Genomic DNA, 22,451 nt, shown 5'->3' on the forward strand with positions numbered 1-22,451 from the left:
TTTTAAAATATCACTTGGCAAGAAGCATTTTTCCAAATGAACACCTTCACATATGCATTTAGGTTCTACACACATACATATGTCATGAAAATACAGGTACATGTATAGAAAAAACTGTTGGAAAGGGACTCTGCAGAGGACAGGTGTGTAACAGTGGATTCAGCAAATACAGTTCTCTTCAGAAAACAAACCTTGCAAGACCCCACGGATAGAGGCTTTAAAAACTAGCAGTGGGATTTATTTTTTTTTTAAATAGAACAATTATACTCAATTTTTTGTTTTTCATATTACAAAAAGTTCAACACAGCCATTTGGAAACAGTCGCACAAATATTTCCTCTGTTTTTCTCTGATATACCAGAAATCCAGTAATGAAGTTTCACTGTCCACATGACAAAAAGGGAAAGTAACAGTAACATCTCTGGATTTACAAGTTCAGTACAAGCACTTAATGAAAAGAAAAGGTGAATGTCAAGTATGAGTTTAGTTTTATCTTTTTGTCCTTGTTTTCAAAATCTGTTAAAACCATAAATACTTCTAGACAGCATGCTTTTAATTTTTGCACTGTATCAAGAGTGATAAGCATACTTAGTTTAAAATGGGGAAACAAATATGAATACACACTAAATAATACTATATTCTTAAACAATGTGCCGTGCCCTAAAACATTCGCTCTGCTGAATATGACTACTGTATAGCTCACATTCCAAGAGTTGACTTAGGGCCCAATCCTATCCAACTTTCCAGCACCGGTGCAACTGCAATGCAGCCTTGAGGTAAAGGAGTAAATGTTCCCATACCTATAGGAGGCCTCTGTGACTGCCTCCCCACCACAGAATGCAGTACACACCCCATTGGCACTGCTGCCAATTGGATAGGATTGGGCCCATACTCCTTAATCCTGTACAATTCTCATTATGTGCAAAGAGAATAAAGCACAGAATTTGGTGGAACTAACTGCTGCCCTGCTGATCTGAAAAGAGGAAGATAGACCCTTTTGCACACTTTGGTCACAAAAAATTGGTCCAGTGAAATATTAAGTCTTATTTGTATCTCATTAAAAAAATTAACTTTTATTAACATAATTTGTTAACAAAATTTGAACACCTTCAAATTACTCTGCATCTACACAGAGCTAGTATAAGCGAAAAAACACACTCTGCAATTTGACGTGAACATGCAGCACAATTCTACACATGCTTACTCAAAGTCCTACTGTGTTCAGTGGGCCTTGCTCTCAAGTAAGGGTGTTTACAACTTCAGCCTTAGTGCATCACAGTTTGTAGTGCATCACAGTTTGACTAAGCTCAGTTGGAAAACAGATGCTCTTTCAAACTGTCTGCCTCATCTTCTGTGGAACATCCATACCTGTATAACCTAATCACACCTTATGTCCTGCTCCACACACAAACCAGCCAATTCAGGAAGGATTTCTGGAGCAAAAAGCCTCTCTCTCTAAAATATGTTGCCTCCAGTAATGACAGAGGCTTTAAAGTTTCAAGGGAAGATACTTTAAAAACTATTTGTTCTATTAATTCCTTTTTCTTGGAATGTCAGAGAGAGATTGTAAGGTTTGGGTTGGCCTAAGAGGGAAGAGATGTTGTAAAGTTCCTGATTCTGTTGGACAGACAGTGCAAAGTGAAAGTCAACAAGCCAACATCTATATTAAAAATGACAGTGCAAACATAGCCATTCTACCTGCTTTGTGATTTGTTAATTCTTCTGATGGGCCTTTGTTTGGCACATCATTTCTGTCCTTGTAATAGTACTGCTACCACTAAACATATAGCAAGAATTGGTGGTATTATCCACACAGGTAGGTGCAAAAGAAATGTCCATGATAGAAAACAATATGCAGCTCAGTTATCACCCAGCCAAGAAGGCTGTAATCATAGAGAATAATATATGGAGAAATAATAATGATCATAAAGGTAAGTACTGGAAAATGGCAGTTCAAAGTAGGAACAAATAACCTGCTTTCCAAAGATATACAAAACACTCTTCTTGGGCAGATGTGCACTTCCACCTGGCTTCCATGCTTCACTCATTCTAGAATTGCCCCCCCCCAGCACATGTCATTCATACTTTTATTTCTGCTTCCTATATGAATTGCCTGCGGAAAGATCTGCATGGCCACAGAAGCATGGTCAAACGCAGCGCTCTGCATCAATGTAAGAGGCTATAAACAAGCTACAGCTGGCTGCTCAGTTGCTACAGTGCAAGCCTATAAAGAATTTCTGTATTGGGCGGAAGACGTGATCGTGCCTCTATTTTTGCCCAGCCCACAGGTGTACACATGTGGTCCCTGTTGCGTATATGCAATGCTGGGCAGAAATGTTAAGCGGGAGCAAATCTGCTTTCCAGGCGCCAGATTTTCAATGGCAGCATGTATAAAAAGACATGCCAATGCTGGCAAGCACTGCCAGGGAAGGTGGGCACAGAAATGCTGAACCACCGACCAAGGTCACTTTCTTTGACAGTCTGGGATAAGAGCAGGCAGCAGGTGCCCCTTTCACCACCCCCCAGCGATGCCCCTCACAGTCCCCAAAGCAGCAGGTCACCTGGGACAAACTCAGCAGCCAGAACCGTTGGGCTCTTGGGAGGGGGCTCCCCAGATCCAAGGGGCAATGACTCTCCCCCCGAGTTTGCCTTCAGAACTCTTCAGAAGGAAAGGACAGAGGGGAGGGGGCAGCTTCCCAGGCCCCCCTCAAAGGTCCACAGAAGGGCAGAGGCATAAGTTTGGACCACTCAGATAAGACTTCTAGGAACAGCCTGTTCTTCCAGGACCCACTGAACAAGGAGGTGCCCCACATCCTAGACACACCTGGGCCTGTTCAAAGGAGAGTGGCAGGCTGACAGGAAGGGCAAGCGCAGCCGGCTTCCTCTGCCCCCACCAGAGGGCAACAGCACCGGCTCCAGCTGGTGGGTCGCAGCTGCCAAGCGGGGGGCACACGAGCCCCCTGCCTCCCCCCTCACGCTCAGGCTGCGCCCCAGGCCCCCTTGACGCTCCTCTGCTGCCCCCCGCCCAGCCAGTGCCTGCTTCGGAGCCCCGGGAGGCTCCCTCCTCCGCCAGGGGGCAGAGGCGCCCCGGGCCTCGCTCCCTCCTTCCCTGCCCGGGGTCGGGAGGCTCGCTGCCCAGCCCGCTCCGGCGCGCGCTTCCTTACCCGCGGCCCCAGCGAGAGCAGCAGCAGCGCGGCCAGCCCGAGGAGGCGAGGAGGACCCGGCGCCAGGCGGTGCCACTCCATGCCTGGCCGTCTCCGGAGCCACCCGGGGCCCGACCGGCTCTGCAGCTGCCTGCTGGCGGTGCTGGGGGTGGCCCTGCTCGCAGCGTGTCCGGCCCTTCCTCCTCCGGAGGCGGAGCCGAGCCACACGTCAAACGTGGGCGGGCGGGAGCACAAGCCCAGGGTCCCCCGCCAGCCTGGCACTGGAGCGGCGGCGCCAGGCTCAGCTCGGGAGCCCCTCGGCATTACAGGCAGCAGCCGCGCCGCCCCTTCCCGCTTGGCACCAGGCCTGGCCTCGCATGTGCCGCGCAGGTCCTGCTCATCAGTGCAGGAAGTGAGACTTGCCTGTCCTGGAAGCACCCAGGCTGGTGGCAAGCTGGGCGCTGCAGGCGGGCCTGCCTGGGAAGGAAACCAAAGGAAGGCACAGACCCACCTTCCAGAAGCAAGAGGCTGAACTGCTCAAGCCATCCTGGTCAAGCCAGGCAGCAGATCTTCCCTTCCCTGGGATGGACCAGCAGCAGCCCACCACTCTTCCTGGTATTCTCACATCACCCTGATACAGGGACGTTTGAATGCCTACCCCTGTGGTTCCCAAACTTTTTGGACTGGCAGCTCCCTTGACCTACTGGGCCATTGGCCTCAGCTCCCCACGCAGGGCCCAATCCTATCCAACTTTCCAGCACTTGTGCAGCCGAAATCCAGCCTCAAGGTCAGGGAACAAATGTTCCCATCTTTTGAGGAGGCCTGTGTGACTGCCTCCCCACCACAGGATGCACTGGCACTAGAAAACCGGATAGAATTGGGCCCTAAGGCTACAATCCTATACATTGTATAGGATGGCAGGTTCTTTGTGAGGATTCTGCGGCTCTCCTGGCTGGTTTCCTTGGCTCCCCTGGGAGCCATGGCTCACAGGTTTATAACCACTGGTCTCTGGTGGGTTAGACACAACCATGTGCCCACAGCATATATGGGCCCAATCCTATCCAACTTTCCAGCACAGATGCAGCTACAATACAGCCTGAGGCAAGGGAACCAATGCTCCCTTACCTTGTAGAGGCCTCCATAACTACCCTCCCACCACAGGATGCAGTGCACACCCCCATTGGCACAACTACACCAGGGCTGGAAAGTTGGATAGGATTTGGTCCTATGTCTCTGGTTTAACCCAACAAGTGGGAAACCTAATTTATACTTAATATCGACAAAGTATTGAACAAAGTGCAACCAGCTGTCTGACAGGCAGATTATGCTTTCACCCCAAAAGTCTACCATCATACGAACCTGAAAATATATTTCCGTTGCCTTTCCCGTTGGTACAGTGGGAATAATTGTGATATACTGCATGAGGCCTGCCAAGATTTTGGACTGACAATCAGCCTGAAGAAAACACAGGTCATGGTTCAAGATGTGGACTCACCTCCCTGCATTACAATCTCTGAGCATGAACTGGAGGTTGTCCATGACTTTGTGTACCTTGGCTCAACGATCTCCGACACTCATTCTCTCGATACCGAGCTAAACAAGCGCATCGGTAAAGCAGCTACCACGTTTTCCAGACTCACAAAGAGAGTCTGGTCCAACAAGAAGCTGACGGAACATACCAAGATCCAGGTCTACAGAGCTTGCGTCCTGAGTACACTTCTGTACTGCAGCGAGTCATGGACTCTTCGCTCACAACAGGAGAGGAAACTGAACGCTTTCCACATGCGCTGCCTCCGACGCATCCTCGGCATCACCTGGCAGGACAAAGTTCCAAACAACACAGTCCTGGAACGTGCTGGAATCCCTAGCATGTATTCACTGCTGAAACAGAGACGCCTGCGTTGGCTTGGTCATGTCGTGAGAATGGATGATGGCCGGATCCCAAAGGATCTCCTCTATGGAGAACTCGTGCAAGGAAAGCGCCCTACAGGTAGACCACAGCTGCGATACAAGGACATCTGCAAGAGGGATCTGAAGGCCTTAGGGATGGACCTCAACAAGTGGGAAACCCTGGCCTCTGAGCGGCCCGCTTGGAGGCAGGCTGTGCAGCATGGCCTTTCCCAGTTTGAAGAGACACTTTGCCAACAGTCTGAGGCTAAGAGGCAAAGAAGGAAGGCCCATAGCCAGGGAGACAGACCAGGGACAGACTGCACTTGCTCCCGGTGTGGAAGGGATTGTCACTCCCGGATTGGCCTTTTCAGCCACACTAGACGCTGTGCCAGAACCACCTTTCAGAGCGCGATACCATAGTCTTTCGAGACTGAAGGTTGCCAATACATACTGCATGAGGTTATTATGAGGATATGAAAGGTAGTTTTCCCCCCTATGTTTTGGCAGTAGGTTAGGCAATAATGAATGAATGGACTCTTCACTGTTTTTGGTAATATTTTACACATGGGCAGAGCCATGCAGAGAGCACTTTGGACTATACAGTACTTTCTATCTATGAGTTAGATATTGTGAGTCTGTTTTTTGGTGTGTTAATGTATACCGTAAACTCCTCTTTTAAGAACTATGCCACATGGGTTAAAAATCGTGCATTATAAGGTGTTTGTAGCAATGGATGGAAAAGCATGTTGGGATTAAAGCATGATAACACTACAAGCCTGTGAGCTGCACAGAATGTGCAGAAAAGCAAAGCTTCACAAAAAAGAGGACCACATTTATGCTGCTAAAATGTCCAAAGGTTAATTATACAGAATGTCCACAAACTTGTATAACTCCCCTGGCAATTTCAACTCACAGATCAGGTTAGTCTAGCAAGAAATGTTTGCTTTATACATTGGCAGACAGTTTTAGGGAGAGAGAGAGTCAGGGTGACCCTCCTGCACTTAAATGAATTTCAACTGGAACAAAAACAAGGGAGGGGGTTAAAAAACCACCCATGAACTATTAATCAGTTCCAAATGTCTTTGAACAAGTATAATCGCAACTGAAGGAGACACTTGACAGAGTGAATGAATAAATACTGCTTAGCAAATGATTTTCCTGAGGCTCTTATCTAGTATTTATATTTTTATTCTGCACTTAATTGCTTTTGTTAGAGATAATTAGCTTGTCATTAACAGGAGTTGCAAGGCAAATGGTCTTCTGTTTAGAATATGCTCCTATTATGCATTATGTACATATTTCAGCCCTGCCTGAAATAAAATCATTTGTGCTGCTTGGAAAAGGATTTTACAGTTCAAGCCTAAACCTCCAATCCAGCCACATGCTTGCTGTGGGAGAAGGGGAAAAAAAGTCCCACATCAGGACTACAGGGATGGCTACTCCTGCTTCATGAGTACCTGGAAGGGAGTGGGGTAGAGAAAGGGAACCAGGGAAGCTGGTTTTAGTCAAGCTCTCCTTTTTCTGTCTCCTCCTTAGCAAGTGATCACTGCTATTAGAACTTCCCATGTGGAAGGGGGAGCGCAGGTCTCTGCTGTGTTTTAACACTTCTAGAATCAGGTCATTGATTGCAGTTCTATACTTAGCTATCAATGTTTGTTCAGAATTAAGTCAGATTGGCAGCACAATCCTAACCTGCACCAGCACAGTCAGGCCACAATGGCCTGTGTTGTATCCTATGCAGGCTAGGAGGCTGCTGGAGGTCACCTAGGGATACAGGGATATTCTTCCCCTTACCCATGAAACACTCCAGCCTGCCCTATGGGCCTACTCAGATCTATGCCGGTTATTTAGCTGGAGCAAATCTGAGCAGGTTGTGTAGGGTTGCCCAGCCCAGAAGCTGGAAAGCCAGGTGCTGCCATAGCCTGTTCTGCCCTCCCCCTGCCCAGAAACACCAACATCTTGCCTTCATCTCACCACCTCCCATCCCCTGTACCGCCTGGTGCAGTCTTACCTGCTGTGGCCAGCACAGGGACTGGATCTGGCCCCAGCAGACTGGTGTGTGTCCTTGCACTTGTGTGCCAGCTCCTGAGTTGATGCAAAGTTCCTTATGGCATGCAGAGGGCCTGAGCCAATGCATGCAAAATTTAGAATTGGGCTGCCCATTGAATGGGTCTTACTTCAAAGTAGGGCCACAATCTTATGTACACTTACTAGGGACTAAGCCCCATTGAACACAGAGGAGTTACGGTACTTCCAAATAAACATACATAGGATGAACTGTAAAGATTCATACAAGCAAAGAGGCACTTTTAAAGTGACTGACCTCTTTCATGTAGCAGGGGGAAGTCCCTGTTAAACCCATCATAGCATCTTTATTCTTATTCAGTGGTGGTTGGCTGATGCTTCTTCTTCATCTTATCACTGTGTGCCTTTTTGAGGGCCCAATCCTATCCAACTTTCCAGCACTGGTGTAGCCACAATGCAGCCCCGAGTTAAGGGAATAAATGTTCCCATACCTTGAGGAGGCCTCTGTGATTGCCTCATCACCACAGGATGTAGTGCATGCCCCTTTAGTATGGCTGCACCGGCACTGGAAAACTGAATAGGACTGGGCCCTGAGTCATTTATGCAAACCACTTTGTGAATTTGTTAAAAATTCTTACTAACAACAACAATGACAATTATAATACTGCTAAAGGCTTCACATCCTATACACATTTGAGACACTGGGACTTACATTTGAGTAATCATATATAAATCAGTTTCCAGGTCTCATGGACATGAAAAGTATCCTTTCATATATATTATTTCCCTTTGTTCAATTTTTTACACTATAAATGTTTAGTAGATTTTATTCAGGTACATTGATGAAATAGTACTGCGTTCATATTGTTTCCCCAAAAGGTCTATAGGTAATCGTTCAGATCAAATTCAGTTTGAATCAACGTGCTGCAATAAAGCACAAAGAACGCAACCATTTAACAGTTGCTTTAGTGTCCATATAATTCTTTGCTTCTCATTGACTTTGTTTCTTTATGTCGTCACTTCTGGAAGTTTAACTCCCTGACTTACCAGTTATCCAAAAGTTCTTAAAATGAGCTTCTAGTGCCCTCTAGTGGATTAAAGCATCACATGCAGAGTAGAGGCTCAGTTCCGGGGAGCAGCCGTGACTCCCAATACCAGCCATATTTAGACTGCAATGCTGCGTATGCTTATTGGAAGAAAGCTCCACTGAATATAATGGAACTTACTTCTGTATAAGTGTGCATAGGACTGAGCTGTTTATTGCAGCATACCCTTGGCGTAGGCGGTCAGATCAGCTGCAATGCATCTGATGAAGTTGACTGTAGCCCACGAAAGCGTTTGCCACAGAAGCCCAATTCTATGCATGTCTACTCAGAACTATGTCCCATTACAGTCGATGGGGCTTACTCCCAGGTAAGTGTGGAGAGGATTGCAGCCTAAGAACCCAATCCTATGCATGTCTACTCAGAAGTAAGTCCCATTACAGTCGATGGGGCTTACTCCCAGGTAAGTGTGGAGAGGATTGCAGCCTAAGAACCCAATCCTATGCATGTCTACTCAGAAGTAAGTCCTATTATAGTCAATGGGGCTTACTCCCAGAAAAGTACAGATAGGATTGTAGCCTAAGCTAAAACCCTTTTTCGCTGATGGAGCCAAAAAGGAGAAGATCGCCAAGGCAACAATTCCTTTTTCATACTAGACTCCAAATGGTGGAATCATCCCGAGTTGCCAGACAGCCCAAGCCTATGCGTGTCTACTCAGAAGTATGTCCCATTGAGTTCAGTGGGGCTGCTCCCAGGAAAGCATGCATAGAATTGCTACCTAGGGCTGCACTATCCACACTTACCTGGGAGTAAGACCCATTGACTATAATGGGACTTACTTCTGAGTAGACATGCATAGGCTTGGGCTCTCAGTCGCTTCAGAGCTACAGTCAACTAGAGATCCCCAGGCCACAAGAACACATAATGTACAAATTATTGTCTATCCATCCATCAGTGCTAAGAAAAGTAAAGCAGAGTATAATGTGAAAGAAAGAAAGAAAGAAAAAGAAAGGCAAGCGTGGGGAAAAAAGAAATACGTGCACCGTTTATTGAATTGGTTGGTACTTCCCTTCTCAAAACTCGATGCATACAGTACTTTGCGACTACAGAACTTTCATACTTAGGCATACATTCAGCTGACGTCATATGTATCACATGAGAGTTTAATGGTGCCGCAATTGGCTCCTGACGAAGTGGGGCGGGATCAGTCGCCCCACCGAGCCTACAAATAGATGAGAAGGGGGGGGGCTAGTCCTTTTTGCTGCGTGGTCGGGAGATGATTCTTCCAGGAGAGGTCTGTGGGGGTTCCGGCCAGTGGGAGGTGATGATGGGCTTCATAGGCGAGTGAGACTGGGATCTTGGCTGTCCTGGGGCTTAGATGCTTTTCGGGGGGGAGGGTCACAGAACCCTGGTCTGGAGAGCGTGGCCTGGAGAGGAGCCCGGTGTTGGAGCAGAAGACAGCAGGCTGCCTAGTCAGGCCAGGTCAACCTGGAGTCTGAAACGGGGATCCAGTGTCTCTTTGCCTGCGGGTGAGCGCAGTGGGACTTACGCCTGTGTAACGTGCATCGGGACGGGTCCACGCGTGCCATGAAGACGGGCAAGGCAAGGGGAGGATATGGGGCGGAGATTCCTTTGCACGCCCTGGCAGCCAGTCACTCTCAACCATGTACCTGGAGCTCAGTGACCCGGGAATCACACTAGTTTCCCCCAGTTGCTTTTATGCTTGGCTAGTTTGAACACTGTGTATATTCTGTAGCCATTTTGTAATGCGTCCCTACGGCTTGCATGGAGAAGGTGGGGAAGAGGTTGCATTTGTAGCTGTAAGGAATTCTGGGTTTGAGAGAACCTGGTGATTAGCCCATGCACTCCAGCAGTGTTGGCTATTAATACTGTTATGCACCTGATCAGAGAGTTCCAAGGGGGGGGGGTGACTCTGAGTATAAGAACATAGGAAGAGCCCTGATGGATCAGGCCAAAGGCCCATCTAGTCCAGTTTACTGTATCTCATAATGGCCCACCTCAGGGCACACTCAAAACAAGAGACCTGCATCCTGGTGCCCTCCTTTGCATCTGGCCTTCTGAGGCAGTCTATTTCTAAAACCATAAGGTTGCACATACCTGTCATGCCTTATAACCTGCAGTGGACTTTTTCTCCAGAGATTTGTCCAATCCCTGTGAGTATGTTTATATACTCAAACTGCTCCCTGCCTGATGCAGGTGGTGCAAAGACTATCCAAAATAAATGCACTCTGAGCTTCTGTGTCTGCTTTGGGTATGTCTGGGGTATAGGAGGGTAAGGAAGCCCAGCCTGGGACAGAAGTGAGACCACTAGGTGGGAGAGGGAGAGTCACATCTCCTGGGCTCTGTGGGATGAGGCAGTGTTTTGGCCCTTGAGTGTGGGAGGGAGTGTTCCTGGCCTGTGGCACTTTGCTGGCTGCTGTGATGATTCTTAACGCGTTAGACTTCTGAACCAGATGACGAGCCCTTGAATCTGAGCTTCCAGCAGCAGTTGCAGAAGGCAGGACTCTGTTTCTCTTAGTATTGCAACTGTATCTTGCCATATCTGCCTCCTGGGATGCATCCCCAAATCAGGAGTTTGGATGATGATGAAGCTCCACAATCACATTCAGTGGCTTTTCACAAGGTGTTAAGTGCTAGCAGTAAGAGAATTGCGCCCAGCAGGGCTTTATTATCACCACTTAGACATTTATCATGGTGCTATGAAAGTCATTCCTCAAAGATGGTATGGCAGGATGAAGGGCTTCCCTGTGAGTCTTATGGCTAAAGTGAGATCTGATTATGGTTTATAGCAGCGGGTTCCAAACTGGAGACCACTGCACACCGGGAATTCCTTCCCTGGCACTTACTGTTCCAGCACACTGTGGCTCTTCATCACCCTAGATTGGGACGACGCAACGCTCTGGACAGTCATATTGTGGTGCAATGCCCTAGCTGGCATTGTGCCCAAATTTCCAGGCAGACATGACTGCCCAGAGTGTTATCCTACTCTGGAGCAATGAAGAGTGTGGCCTGCCAAAATGGTAAGTGCTGCTTTTGGGGTAGGGGTTCTCTCAAACCCCGGAACTGGCCCCTGGGCTAGGGTTTGGAAAGATCTGGTTTACAGGCTTAATGACCACGAGCTTGCATGTGACCATTAGCCTGTGAAAAACCTGCAAGGAATTTTATTGGTACCATTTGCCATGTATGCATATTTTTGGAAAGTGGTGGTGTGTAATCTGTTCTGGGTAGATAAGGAGCAAATCTGTTATGTATTGATATCTTGCTTTTTTGCAGGTAAGATGAGCCTCAGCCCTGACCTGAAAAAGAACCACTGAAGCCATTGCTGCTTAACCCAAACAATATCAAAGTGGCTATAGGGGTGTGTGCATGCACTAGGTGCTGGTGCTGTATTCTGTGTAAATAAAATTAAAACCTGAACAATGTTACTGTGTGTGAATGTTTTTCAAGTTGACTTTGAAGCACTGCCTTTGAACTGGTGTGTGGCCCATTCATGGTCCCACTGGCTACGCTACAGTGCAAAAGTAAAGAACTTGTTTATAACTGGAGTTGCTCAGTTGAAACCTGAGTGATTCTTTTAAGGGCAAGTTACATTTAATTTCACAATTAGTCTATACTTTTATTGTAACTTATTCTCATTTTGGATTAACTAGGACAACATCTTGGGTTTCAGCTTTATTTGAAGAACTGAAATGCTGTCATTTAATATGTGTATGAAGGAAGAAGTTCCATTGAATGAAAGGAAAATATTGAATAAAGTTCAAAGGGGAGCTGGGTTCACGCTGATATACTGATGAGCTAACCCTAGGTGGTAGGGAGGAGTTGCCATCAAGTGCAAAGTGGGAGGCGAAGGGCCGGAGAGAAACCAGACCGGGAAGGAATCCAGCTGGAAGGAGGAGTTCTATGAAAGACTAGAACTATTCAATTGTAAAAATCCCTACAGGGGTTTAGAACAGCCTGCCTATGTAAACCACCTTGGATTAAAGTCTGAGGAGAAATCTGAAGACCAAAGAAAGTATATAAATAAATAAAATCTGATCTAGAAGTAGTAACATATTGTCCATCTGCATTTGTATCTGTGGGTGGGGCAGAAGTAATAGTAAGCTTATGGCAGCTCATTGTGTAGTTTGACAGCTTTGAAGCATTTTTTTTCTTCCACCAATTTTAGGAGGATGAGGAATTATCCCTATTTTTTAGTATACTTCAAAGGTGGAACTATTTTTGATCTACAAATGCAATTTGGAACAATCTGTCCTGACTGATGATAGAATAAGGTTCTGTTTAATAAATATTAAGTACTGCTGCTTATGTTGTAGCTCAGACATTTTTATAGTAATAGCTGTGGAGCCTTCCTCATCTTGATAGTGATTTGGAAAGGCATAACTTAATAAACTAAGCAGATTAGTCTGTTGAAGCAAGTATTCCTTTTCTGCTTAAACCATTCTTTAAGAGCAAGTTTACAGAAGCAGTTTCATAATAAACTATTTAACCTTCCAGTCCTCAAACTATTTCCCTGAGTTGTGTGCATGTACTTTTTTGAATAGTGCTCCCTGAAACATTGACTTGGTTTTAATGAGTACTGAATATCACAGAAAAGAGCCTTGGTATGCAAAGTAGTTATATGTACTTCCATGGATTTATGATAGCTACAAGCAGCAATGCTTAAACTTTTGCATCTGCTGATTTAGTGTTAATCATTGGCCTAATCTTTAAATACCATTGTTTCCGAGGGGTGTGCTCCAGCCATCTTGCAGCATGTGCAGCCCATATGCACATAATGGGTTTATTGGTCATTTCCACAATATGACAGCTAGCCTAGACAAATTTGATCAAGATGGAAAGTTTTGTTAATTGAGAATGGGGACCCCACCATCGATCCCACCCACTCCTTACCCCCCATAATGACCTCCCAGCACAGTTATTGTACCCAAATATTCTTATTAGAGACAGCAAGAAGTTACCATGAAGCCTGGCACTATTGAAAGCTATTTTGGCACAATTGCTAAGAACCTGAGCAGGGCTGGGACACAATCTCCTGCTCCCCGAAGGGGTACACCAGATGCCTCTACCTGGTGATGCTCTAGTCCAAATGGAAAGTAGCCCACAAAAAAACAGTGGTCAACTTGGTGACACAACTGTATAAGATTTCTAGTATTAGCTTTGATAGGTGGAAATGAAAGCTGACTCATACTAACACTTCATTGGTTTTCCTGCTGTGTCATAATACCTCATTGGCGCTCAGAAGTATCAGTGTCATTGGTAAGTTTTTAGTTAAGAAAATCCCCTTTTTGTGACATAAGGCAGTTTTCCTTTTCTGGTTATTTGGCCATAACCTTCAATAGAATACAGATATTTAAATAGGGTTTGTTTAGTTGCATTCTGCATGAACCTCTGCATTGAATGATATCTAACATGATATTTGAAAATACCAAGATTTCACAATTCTGGCCAATAGTAGTGTCACCCCCCTAAATGTGTAACCCAGTGCGGTCTACAATCCCCTAGCAAAGCCACTGCTGTGTGATAAATTGAGTTCTCCCAGCACTGTTCTTTCATCACTGCTGCTTCTGCCAAGGTGCTGGGAGAGAGATACAAAGGGGGGCTTCAAGAGGATAAGAATGGTACCAGGGGAAGGGACAGAACAAAGAAGGGTGAGAGGGAGAAAGGAGATGCTGCCAAGGTGCTGGGAGATCACATGGGCTGCCCTTCTACTGAGGCATCACTTGAGTTCTGTACATATAACAGAGTAAACCTGGTCCTGGTAGCTTTTGGACAGGTCCTATTGAAAGCCCAACCCTGTTACTCTTCTGAAACAACACCCAAGGCACATGATCTTGACATGGGACAAATTTATTTCTGAAAACAAAGCAAGCCCATTGTAATAACCCACATAGTCAGATTATGGAGTGCAATGAAGTCACTTGTGTCAAAATGATCTCAATATCTGTTTACATATTAGTGCATCTAGTCTTTAGACTTGGATTGTTATTGCACATGAGAAAAAAATCTGTGAACAAGACATGCAGACTTTAGGAAGAAATAAATGTTTTTTCATAAAAGAAAAAGTTGGAACATTACACAAAATGGAATGGTCAGAGGCATTTAGGCAACAAGTAGGTATCCAAAATAACATGAATACTTCAGTAGATTAAATTCTAATTCTCTTTATGTTTCAGACAAGGTGCTTTTTGAAACACACACCCTTTACTCGCATAGCTTCATTTAGAGGTGCAATCATGAAATGTTTTACACACAATAACTGAACACAATGTACAAAAAAATTTAAAAACCACTTAAAGCATAGTATGCTAGTAAAAGGCAAGTTCAATAGCTTACCTTCTTTGTAAACTAAATTAACATTCTGTTGACACAAGGTTGGCAATACTGAATATCAGAAAATTCATTACTGTTATCATTTATGTAGTGTTCAAAAGAATAGCTGATTTAAATATATATGTGGGGTCATTAATGTTGATACAGTAAAGGAACAGCAAGGCAATTTCTTTGAACTGTTTGCCATTATCAGTAGTAGTGATTTGAAATCTGCTGTAGCTACCCTTGTGCTTCCCATTTTACGTACCGAGAAGGTCTGAAGCTGCCCACAGCAATAGCTAATGAAGCCATGCTGATGGCAAGTTACAATTGGGATTTGCACCACTCTTTAAAAAACTTTTAAGTGTGAATATCTGCTGTGCTCCTATGTGAACACTGGTGCAGTGAGGAAACTTGCCACAGAAACATGAGATTTGTCCATCAAGTTAAACTCCATAAAGGCCAATTGCAATTATTTCTGGGGTGCATACACACACTATGGGACACTTCCATATGTGTTCATATCTTAACATTCATTAAAAATCACAAGCCACAGTGATTGTACCTCACTAAAAAAAACAAGGCTTACTATGGTCTGGTCTCATGGCTTTACCTAATGTGCTTTTTCAGTGAAAGCAGCAAACTAGATCCCACACTAGCCAATTCTGTATGTTTGCATGTGTTAATATGGCTACTTGTTTCCAAAAGAAGCACAATTTTGTATGAAAAAATAAGTTACTATGTATAATCTGCATGAAGTGATTCACAATATTTTCTATATATCCGATTTACATTCTTATCGTAACTCCAGAAAACAATTCAAAATTGCTTGACACAAGCTATCGACTGCAGAAGTGAAAGAACATATCAGTTCATTTTACACCTCCAACTGCCTGAGAGAAAGAGAGAAAAGAAGCCTTCCAGTTACACAGATTTGTTTCTTACAGAGGATAGGTTTGAAACAAACCAACTATGTTCTATATGTGCATTGCCAGTATTGCAAGTCCTTAAGTTGAACTCCACTTACGTCAAAGCTCCTGGATCAATTTAAACGGGTGAGATTTTCTTTTCCCAATTCCTTCCTGCAGAATAGTATACACCAGTCATTGTACTGAGACCCCAACAGCAGCTTCATTTAGAAAGTGAATTAAATGCTCAAGTAGACGAGCAATATCTGGACAACTGGAGCAACAACTGGCATAAAACAATCCAAAAAAGAACAAGAATGTGGCACAAGGACAAAAAATCTACTAGACAGTTTAAAAAAAAGTGAAAACAAAACGTTAATACTGTAAACTGCAGTCTTCACATTTCATGGCTGCTCAGCAGCCTCTGTGACAGGATCTTTCAGAGGGTATGCAGTTGAGCGAGGATCCATGGCGGAGTGCATTAGAGAAATATAAACATCGTCCATGTTTGGCATAACAAAAATTTTCTGCAATGGACAAGAAATTAATTAGAGCACAATTCAAATGACAAACTCTGAAGGTGGTTCTATTTTCCTGGGGTTGGGTCCAGAACTGGAACTGGAAGTAAGTAAGAAGCAGCATAATCTGTGACTGTTACCATTTCACCAGGCATTATGGCTATTTCAGCCCTTCCTCACAAGTATTGCAACCAAACACAGGGCCAGCACAAGACCTGATGCCTGAGGCAGCATATCAAATGCTACCCCCCTTATCTGATGATGTGCCAGCCTCTATTCCCCCCAGTGTTCTAGATCAGCATTTTCTGCCCCTCCACATTTCCTATTTCGGTCCACCCTTTTCCAATCCAGGGACTAGAAGGCAAAGGAGGAGCAGTCGAGGCAAGTAGGCAGACAGAGATGAGCATCCTCTCACAAATCTGCTGACTGAGATCCAGATGGATCAGCCCTGATCAAACATTAAGGGGGTGTGCTAAAAATCCCCCCCCATTTTTTGCCTATTCTCACCTACTTTTGAACCTTCTTCTAACCCCTCAGTGGTTTCCGTCTCAGCCTCCTAAAAGCAGCTGAGACATCCCTCTTGCAGCAGCCCTTGTCCTTTGTGACCTCAATAATGTTACAGAAGGGCCAGATAGCATCCCAGCAAATAAGACCCATTGGTTAATGAAGTACATAAATGCTACTCAAAATTAAGGTCTCTCTGAACTGATATACCTGGAATTCTTGTTCCAATTTTTTCTCTATCCACTCTGTCACATGAGCCAAGGTCACTTCTCTCTCACCAAGCTTTGGCCGAGCTTTCAGCTCCAAATAGGGTGGTCTTCGGAAACCGTACCTGAAGAGAATGCAAATGACCAAATTTTTATTTTTTTATATCTATACCTATCTCAAAGCACACTTGGGAATACACGTTCTGCTTCATTTTCCATTACTGCCCTGTTTGGTAGGTTAGGCTGAGACACAGAGACATGTCAAAGGCCAGTATTTAAATTTTACAATCTTCAATATTTTATTGAATCTGACTGGTGTTATGTACTAATGTCTCAACAATTTATATTGTTCCTCCCAAGGACAAACCTCAGGAGCAACCTCACCAGATCTTCTATTTATAATTACCACTCCTGAATCTTTTCAATATTAAATTTATCCTCTGTTATGTATACATTATGTAGCCTGGTATAGACCCCAAAATGCCCCCTCTTTCTCCTGCTTTAACTTGAAGCTCTTCCCAATGTTAATTTCCTTCAGCTGAATTGAGAGCCACATCCTTGTCAAACAAAATGCCTTATTATTTGAACATACTGAAAGCAAACTGGGATTCAGCCTGGTGCTTGCAATCTCCTCAAAAAATTAAAAAAAATATCCTTGTTGTAAGTAAATAATGTGTCTATTATATCCAATATATTATTAGAATCTAGATTTCATAACATTAAATGAATGAAGTCATTCCACTCTGTTGAAAAGTCTGGTGGCAGTGAAAACTCATTGCCAAACTTACAATCCTAAAACCGCTATAGTTGGATTTTTCTTTCCTTTAAATTAAAAAAACTCTCTCCACCCCATGGTGCACTAACACAGAGAATAGAATAAAGGTAATGGTACACTGGTGTAACTTTGCCACTGGTTGACAGTATGGGAAAGTGTGACATTTGGAATCCTATGCTCCCTTAGGTGACTGTGGCACAATGGTGTGCACTCCCAAGGGCACTCTCATGCCATTGAGACTGCTAGGTTTTGTAGTATAAACGGGCGGGTGATGTTCTGCTGTTGCTATGTGTTACTTGGTTCTTCCCAAGCCTGGCTTTGTGGGTACTTCTGGAATACAGGGCTATGATTGATGCGTGTTACTATGGATGCTGGATTATCTGTTGGCGTTGCGGTATTCTCTGTTCAAAGTGGTATGATTTTCTTGTTGACTTTCTGCTATATGTACTTTGCTGTATATGTACCTTACACAGATATCAGCAACTGCCAGTGTTAGATTGTTATGCTCATACTGAAATTGTTTTTGTTAAATTTTCAAATAACTCAGTCAATTCATTATTAGGAACACAATCTCAAATAGCAAGGGAGTCTAGCGCACCTTTAAATGTAAATGCAATTCCCATGATGGCTTATCAGAAACAATGATTACAACATCTTTAGTTCTGTTTTCAGAAGCTGATAAAGAATTGTATCCCTTTAAAAAATTTCCCCAATGAATCTCAGTGAATTAAATGTGTTTCTTGTACACAAGTCATCTGCCTTGTGTTGTTCTACCATGAAGTAGTCTTTTTTTTATTTAACCACATGACTTAAACCCATTCACATTCTGAAAGAGTTCATATTTTTTCCAGTTCTATTCTACAAAAGCATTCGATTGTAAATAATTTTCCCAATAGCAATTTCTTCTAGTACAGTTACAGCCCTGTGCCCTAATCACCAGAGACCACCAAACCTTCTTTCACTAATCTTCTTTGGAGTCTGTCCCACACTAACTGGCAGTGGCAGCATCAACACCAACCCTAGCAGAGGAGGTTTTGAGAGCAGCGTTCCCATTAAGGGATCTGCACCAATGTGTGGACCCCTTTGGCAGCTGTGCCATGACGTGTTGTGATGCTGCCTTCAGACACTCAGTGATGATATCATTTTGTCATTGCTGGGTTGCTGAGCTCGGCTGGGAGGTATACAGCTGTGCACCTTTTAGGGAACAACTGGTTAAGAGATCTATCAATTTATTCAGCTTCTCCTAGCATCCTGTTACCCAACTGATCTGTAAAGCAACCTGACACTTAAGAAGGGATTCCCCATTTATAACAAATATTTTTCCCCCCACTCTAGTTGTAAGAAAGTGTTCTGTGTCTCACAGTCCAGGCAGTGGTCAGTTATTGCAGCACAGTGGTCTTTGGTTACCTATTTTCCCTTGCTCAATATTGTCTTAATATTGCTTCTCTTAAATGGGGTTATAAAATTTGGCCCAAATCTCCCTGGCTTTGCCTGCTCTATGTATATGTCCTACATTGATTCTGTATACACTCTCAAGTGCAACTCTGCAGATACCACCTTGTTTCATAAGTGTCACAAAACAGACTTAGGGCCCAAACCAGACCTCTTAGTGCTGGTCCTACACCAGCACCAAGTGTCACAAATGTACTTTAAGGCATGCCTGTGAAACCCATCGCCAGGTCAGCGCAGCTGCCGGTTCGGTGCCCGTTTGTGCTGAGTTAGCACCAGCCGGAGGCCCGTCAAATGTCGCCCGGAGCTAGTCCCTTGCTCTGGGCAGCAGAGAGGTGAGCAGGGGGGATGATGAGCAGAGAGGTGAGCAGGGGGCAAGATCCAGAACCCCTTGTCTGGCCTCCCAGCATAACAAGGGGCCGCTCTGTGCTGACTAAATAGCCGGAACAGAAATGAGCAGCCCCCATCGTGGGGCCTTCTCCTTCCCCTTCCTCTGAGCAGCCACTGGATGCAGTGGGCAGTTCAGGATTGGGCTATTAAACTGCCTCTCTGCCCCTTAAAATTTATCTTCCAACATCTTTAGCAATGTGCTTCATTTTATGTTGCATCTGACAAGTCTCACTTCAAATTATTCTTTGTGTTTAGTTCAATGTCTTCTTTGCTTCTGAATTGCTCAATTCAATTATAGTTAATCTAGGTGTATTTTTTAATCTCTAAATTTAAATTCAAAGTTTGAGATGATTTCTGTGACATGAAGTTTCTCATCCAGTCTTTTCCATTTCTCCCATTTTCTAATCCCTGCCCAGTATTCTTTGGTTCAGATTCGCCCCTCTTGCAATACTCCTCCCTCTATCATTTTTGGCGGGATCCTTCTGTTTCTAAACATCACAGATGCTTTTCCAAAGACATTTTTATCATATCAAGGATAAAAGTTACATCTCATATTTCTTCCTCTTCTGTTTACTCTTATTTTTTGGCACAATTCCCCTTCCCTCACCTGCACCAGTAATTATCGTTCTCTGAGCCTCCATACATTATTTTAAAAACCCAAGAACATCACAACCACATATTCCTCTCACCTAAATATCCAGTATTCTGGTTAACAGTACACGCAATTTAGATCAAAAATATCTGCCTCACCCAGAAGTCTCAAGGTATCCAAGGAAATAATAAATTAAGCTATGCTGCTATGACAGTTTCAGAAGCATAAATGACAAGTTACACAGACATTGAGCCTAATGGTTGCTATGAATGTATTTAAACCCTGCAAGTCTTCTCGACTACACTTACCAGATTCTATCAGTAGGTGGTGGTGGAATGTTGACTGCCAATGTCCCTTTACATTCTTGTACCTCAACAGATAGCAGCAGCGGAGTATTTGAGACCTCTTCAATCTTTTTTTTAATGAATTCCGTCTCTGTAGCTTTCTGGAAATATTTTGACTTGGTGATTTTATCCACAAATCTCATGATTTTACTTGTTCGGTGCCCTCCCACATACCTTTAGGAGAGGGAAAGAGAAAAAAGCAGCAGACTGAGCTTACAACTGTCCCAGGAAAATAAAGAAAGGTCTATAGTTCAGAGTACAGCACATAGCTTCCATGCAGAAGGTTCCAGGTTCAATTTCTGGCATCTCCAGTAGAGTTAGGAAAAGATCTGTTTGAAACCTTGGAGAATTGCTGCAAGGCAATGTAAGACAATAAAGAGCTAGATTGACTAATGGTCTTACCAGGTAGGATGCTTCTTATGCTCAAAATGCAGAACATTCTGCAGAGAGTTGAAGAGAACATTCTTGGTCAGTGCTTCCCAAACTCTTACAAGGGAGTTGGGGGTTCTTGTAAGTACCCCCAGGACTCCAGTACTGGAGGCTGGTGAGTAAAAAACCATCCCATGCCCAGCAGCAGTGCAATCCTGGGGATTATGCTGCTGCCTTCCTCCTCCCTGCCCCTTAAAGGGGCAGCAACAAGCCCTGGCTGGTGGGTTGCAACCCACCAGTTTGGGAACCACTGTTCTAGGCCATGAGTGGCCAATCTGTAGGCAGCAGCAGGAGTCTGTGGCACTGTTAGACATATCCTACTCACACTAGCCAAAATAAGGTGAACTGCAATTGCTAGACACTCTCCAAAGATTCTGTTTACAGACCAGCAGAGCTTGCATCTCAGGCAGGACAAAAGGAATGAGAAAATTATTCCCTGTGCCAGAGGATCTCACAATCTCAAAAGAAATACAAGGTTGACCCCAGCAACAACTACCAAGAGAAAAGAGAGTCAAAGTTATCCGTGAATGGGACTGTTCCCAAATTATATGAAAACATGGATACTAGCTTCAGGCTCTATGACCCTGAGTTGCTTCTGTTGTTTCAGCTGCAGTGTTTACCAGTTTATTTTCAGGTGCAGCTGGTTACCTTCTTTAAAGCCCTTTAACACTCAGGGCCAGGATACCTCAAGGAATACCTTCCTCCATATGACTTGTACTCACCTGTTAAGATCTGGGAGGAAGTCTCTTGTGTGTCTTACAGCCTTCTGCAAGGAACAAACGAGATAGCCTTCTTAACGTTGCTCCCCCACCTAGCATATGCCTAGCCTCCACCCTGACAGTTTTTTGATGGTGCCTAAAGACCTAGCTCTTCCTACAAGAATTTCTTGAGCTCTCCTCTGTTTCAATCCTGTTTGCTTAAAGCTGGGTCTCCAAACCCCAGCCCAGGGGTCAAATGCAGCCCACAGCAAGCCTCTATCAGGCTCACGACAAGCCTCTGGCCCCCTGCAAGCCTCTGGCTCACTTGACTGAATGTGATTGAAGCTGTGCTCTTATCATGTTTGGAGAGCATGCAGAGAGCCGGGGAGGCCACGCCTCAGAAAGCCTTCTAAAGGCTTAAAAACATTACTACCTGATTTTTCCGAAAAACCAGAAGTGATGTGTTTGGGCTCTCTGATAGCCTTAGGCTTTCTGAGGGTTGGGGCGGCCTCCATAGCCCTCAGAACATGCTCCAGGTGTTTCCTGTGATGTGCTGGTTCTGAATTATTTACTTCTGCATATTTAACTAAGCTCCTTATGGGGTAGAGAATGGGAGTCTGAGTGTGTGCTTTATTTCTGTGGTGTGTATTAGTGCGTGCAGAAATCATGGAACACAGAACCCACTATTCATTCATTCGTTCCATCCCTAATATATTACCCCTAATATATTTAAATTTTATATTTAAAATTTATTTATTGTTCTAGCCCTCGACACCATGCCATATATTTGATGCGGCCCTCTGGCCAAAAAGTTTGGAGACCCCTGGCTTAAAGTGATTGGCTGCAGGTGCTGCTTGAACTTTATTTTTCTATTATGTGATCTGTATCAATTGTTTTAGTTCTGTAAGCAGCTTTACTCTCCTAGTGGCAGAAAACATACAGGGTAACATTTGTAAACAAATAAAAATGGCCACTGACACATATTTACTCAAATACACAGAGACTGTCAAGGTGGCAGAGGCAGGTGATTCACTAGTGAAGGCAGGGAACAATGAAAAAGTGAGGCCTACAGCTACTGAAGATCTCTGCATGCTGCAACAACACAAGCAGTGCTTTCTGGCATTCCTATCCATTACTGCTACATTATTTATGCTACAGTATTTATGGCTTTCCTGAGAGATTGCATTGATCTTCATGCCAGCCAACAA

General features: G+C 44.3%; 2 protein-coding genes, 1 long non-coding RNA gene and 2 other non-coding genes across 6 annotated transcripts in view; 3 read left to right on the top strand and 2 right to left on the bottom strand.

Moving 5' to 3' along the window:
• Positions 1–3,310, bottom strand: part of ERN1 (endoplasmic reticulum to nucleus signaling 1) — a 72,685-nt gene extending 69,375 nt beyond the window's left edge. The window contains exon 1 of the mRNA XM_066614163.1: positions 3,164–3,310. Coding sequence (XP_066470260.1) covers positions 3,164–3,244 — 81 coding nt within the window. The 5' untranslated portion in view covers positions 3,245–3,310. The remainder of the gene's footprint in view (positions 1–3,163) is intronic.
• A 6,033-nt stretch (positions 3,311–9,343) lies between these two features.
• On the top strand, positions 9,344–11,543 carry LOC136641466 (uncharacterized). The gene is made up of 2 exons (XR_010793878.1): positions 9,344–9,394; positions 11,395–11,543. It is a non-coding gene; the product is annotated as an uncharacterized lncRNA (long non-coding RNA).
• LOC136643407 (small nucleolar RNA SNORD104) lies at positions 10,537–10,597 on the top strand. Its single transcript, XR_010794010.1, has one exon. It is a non-coding gene; the product is annotated as a small nucleolar RNA SNORD104 (small nucleolar RNA).
• A 34-nt stretch (positions 11,544–11,577) lies between the features above and the next one.
• On the top strand, positions 11,578–11,714 carry LOC136643411 (small nucleolar RNA SNORA50). Its single transcript, XR_010794014.1, has one exon. It is a non-coding gene; the product is annotated as a small nucleolar RNA SNORA50 (small nucleolar RNA).
• Positions 11,715–13,952: 2,238 nt separating this feature from the next.
• Positions 13,953–22,451, bottom strand: part of TEX2 (testis expressed 2) — a 92,857-nt gene continuing 84,358 nt past the window's right edge. For both annotated transcript variants that reach the window (XM_066616805.1, XM_066616804.1), the window contains exons 10-12: positions 20,081–20,290; positions 16,571–16,691; positions 13,953–15,865 (exon numbers count right to left, since the gene is read on the bottom strand). In XM_066616805.1, coding sequence (XP_066472902.1) covers positions 15,743–15,865; positions 16,571–16,691; positions 20,081–20,290 — 454 coding nt within the window. In that variant the 3' untranslated portion in view covers positions 13,953–15,742. The remainder of the gene's footprint in view (positions 15,866–16,570; positions 16,692–20,080; positions 20,291–22,451) is intronic.

Source organism: Tiliqua scincoides, chromosome 2 (genome assembly GCF_035046505.1).
Source record: "Tiliqua scincoides isolate rTilSci1 chromosome 2, rTilSci1.hap2, whole genome shotgun sequence".
Classification (NCBI taxonomy): Eukaryota; Metazoa; Chordata; class Lepidosauria; order Squamata; family Scincidae; genus Tiliqua; species Tiliqua scincoides.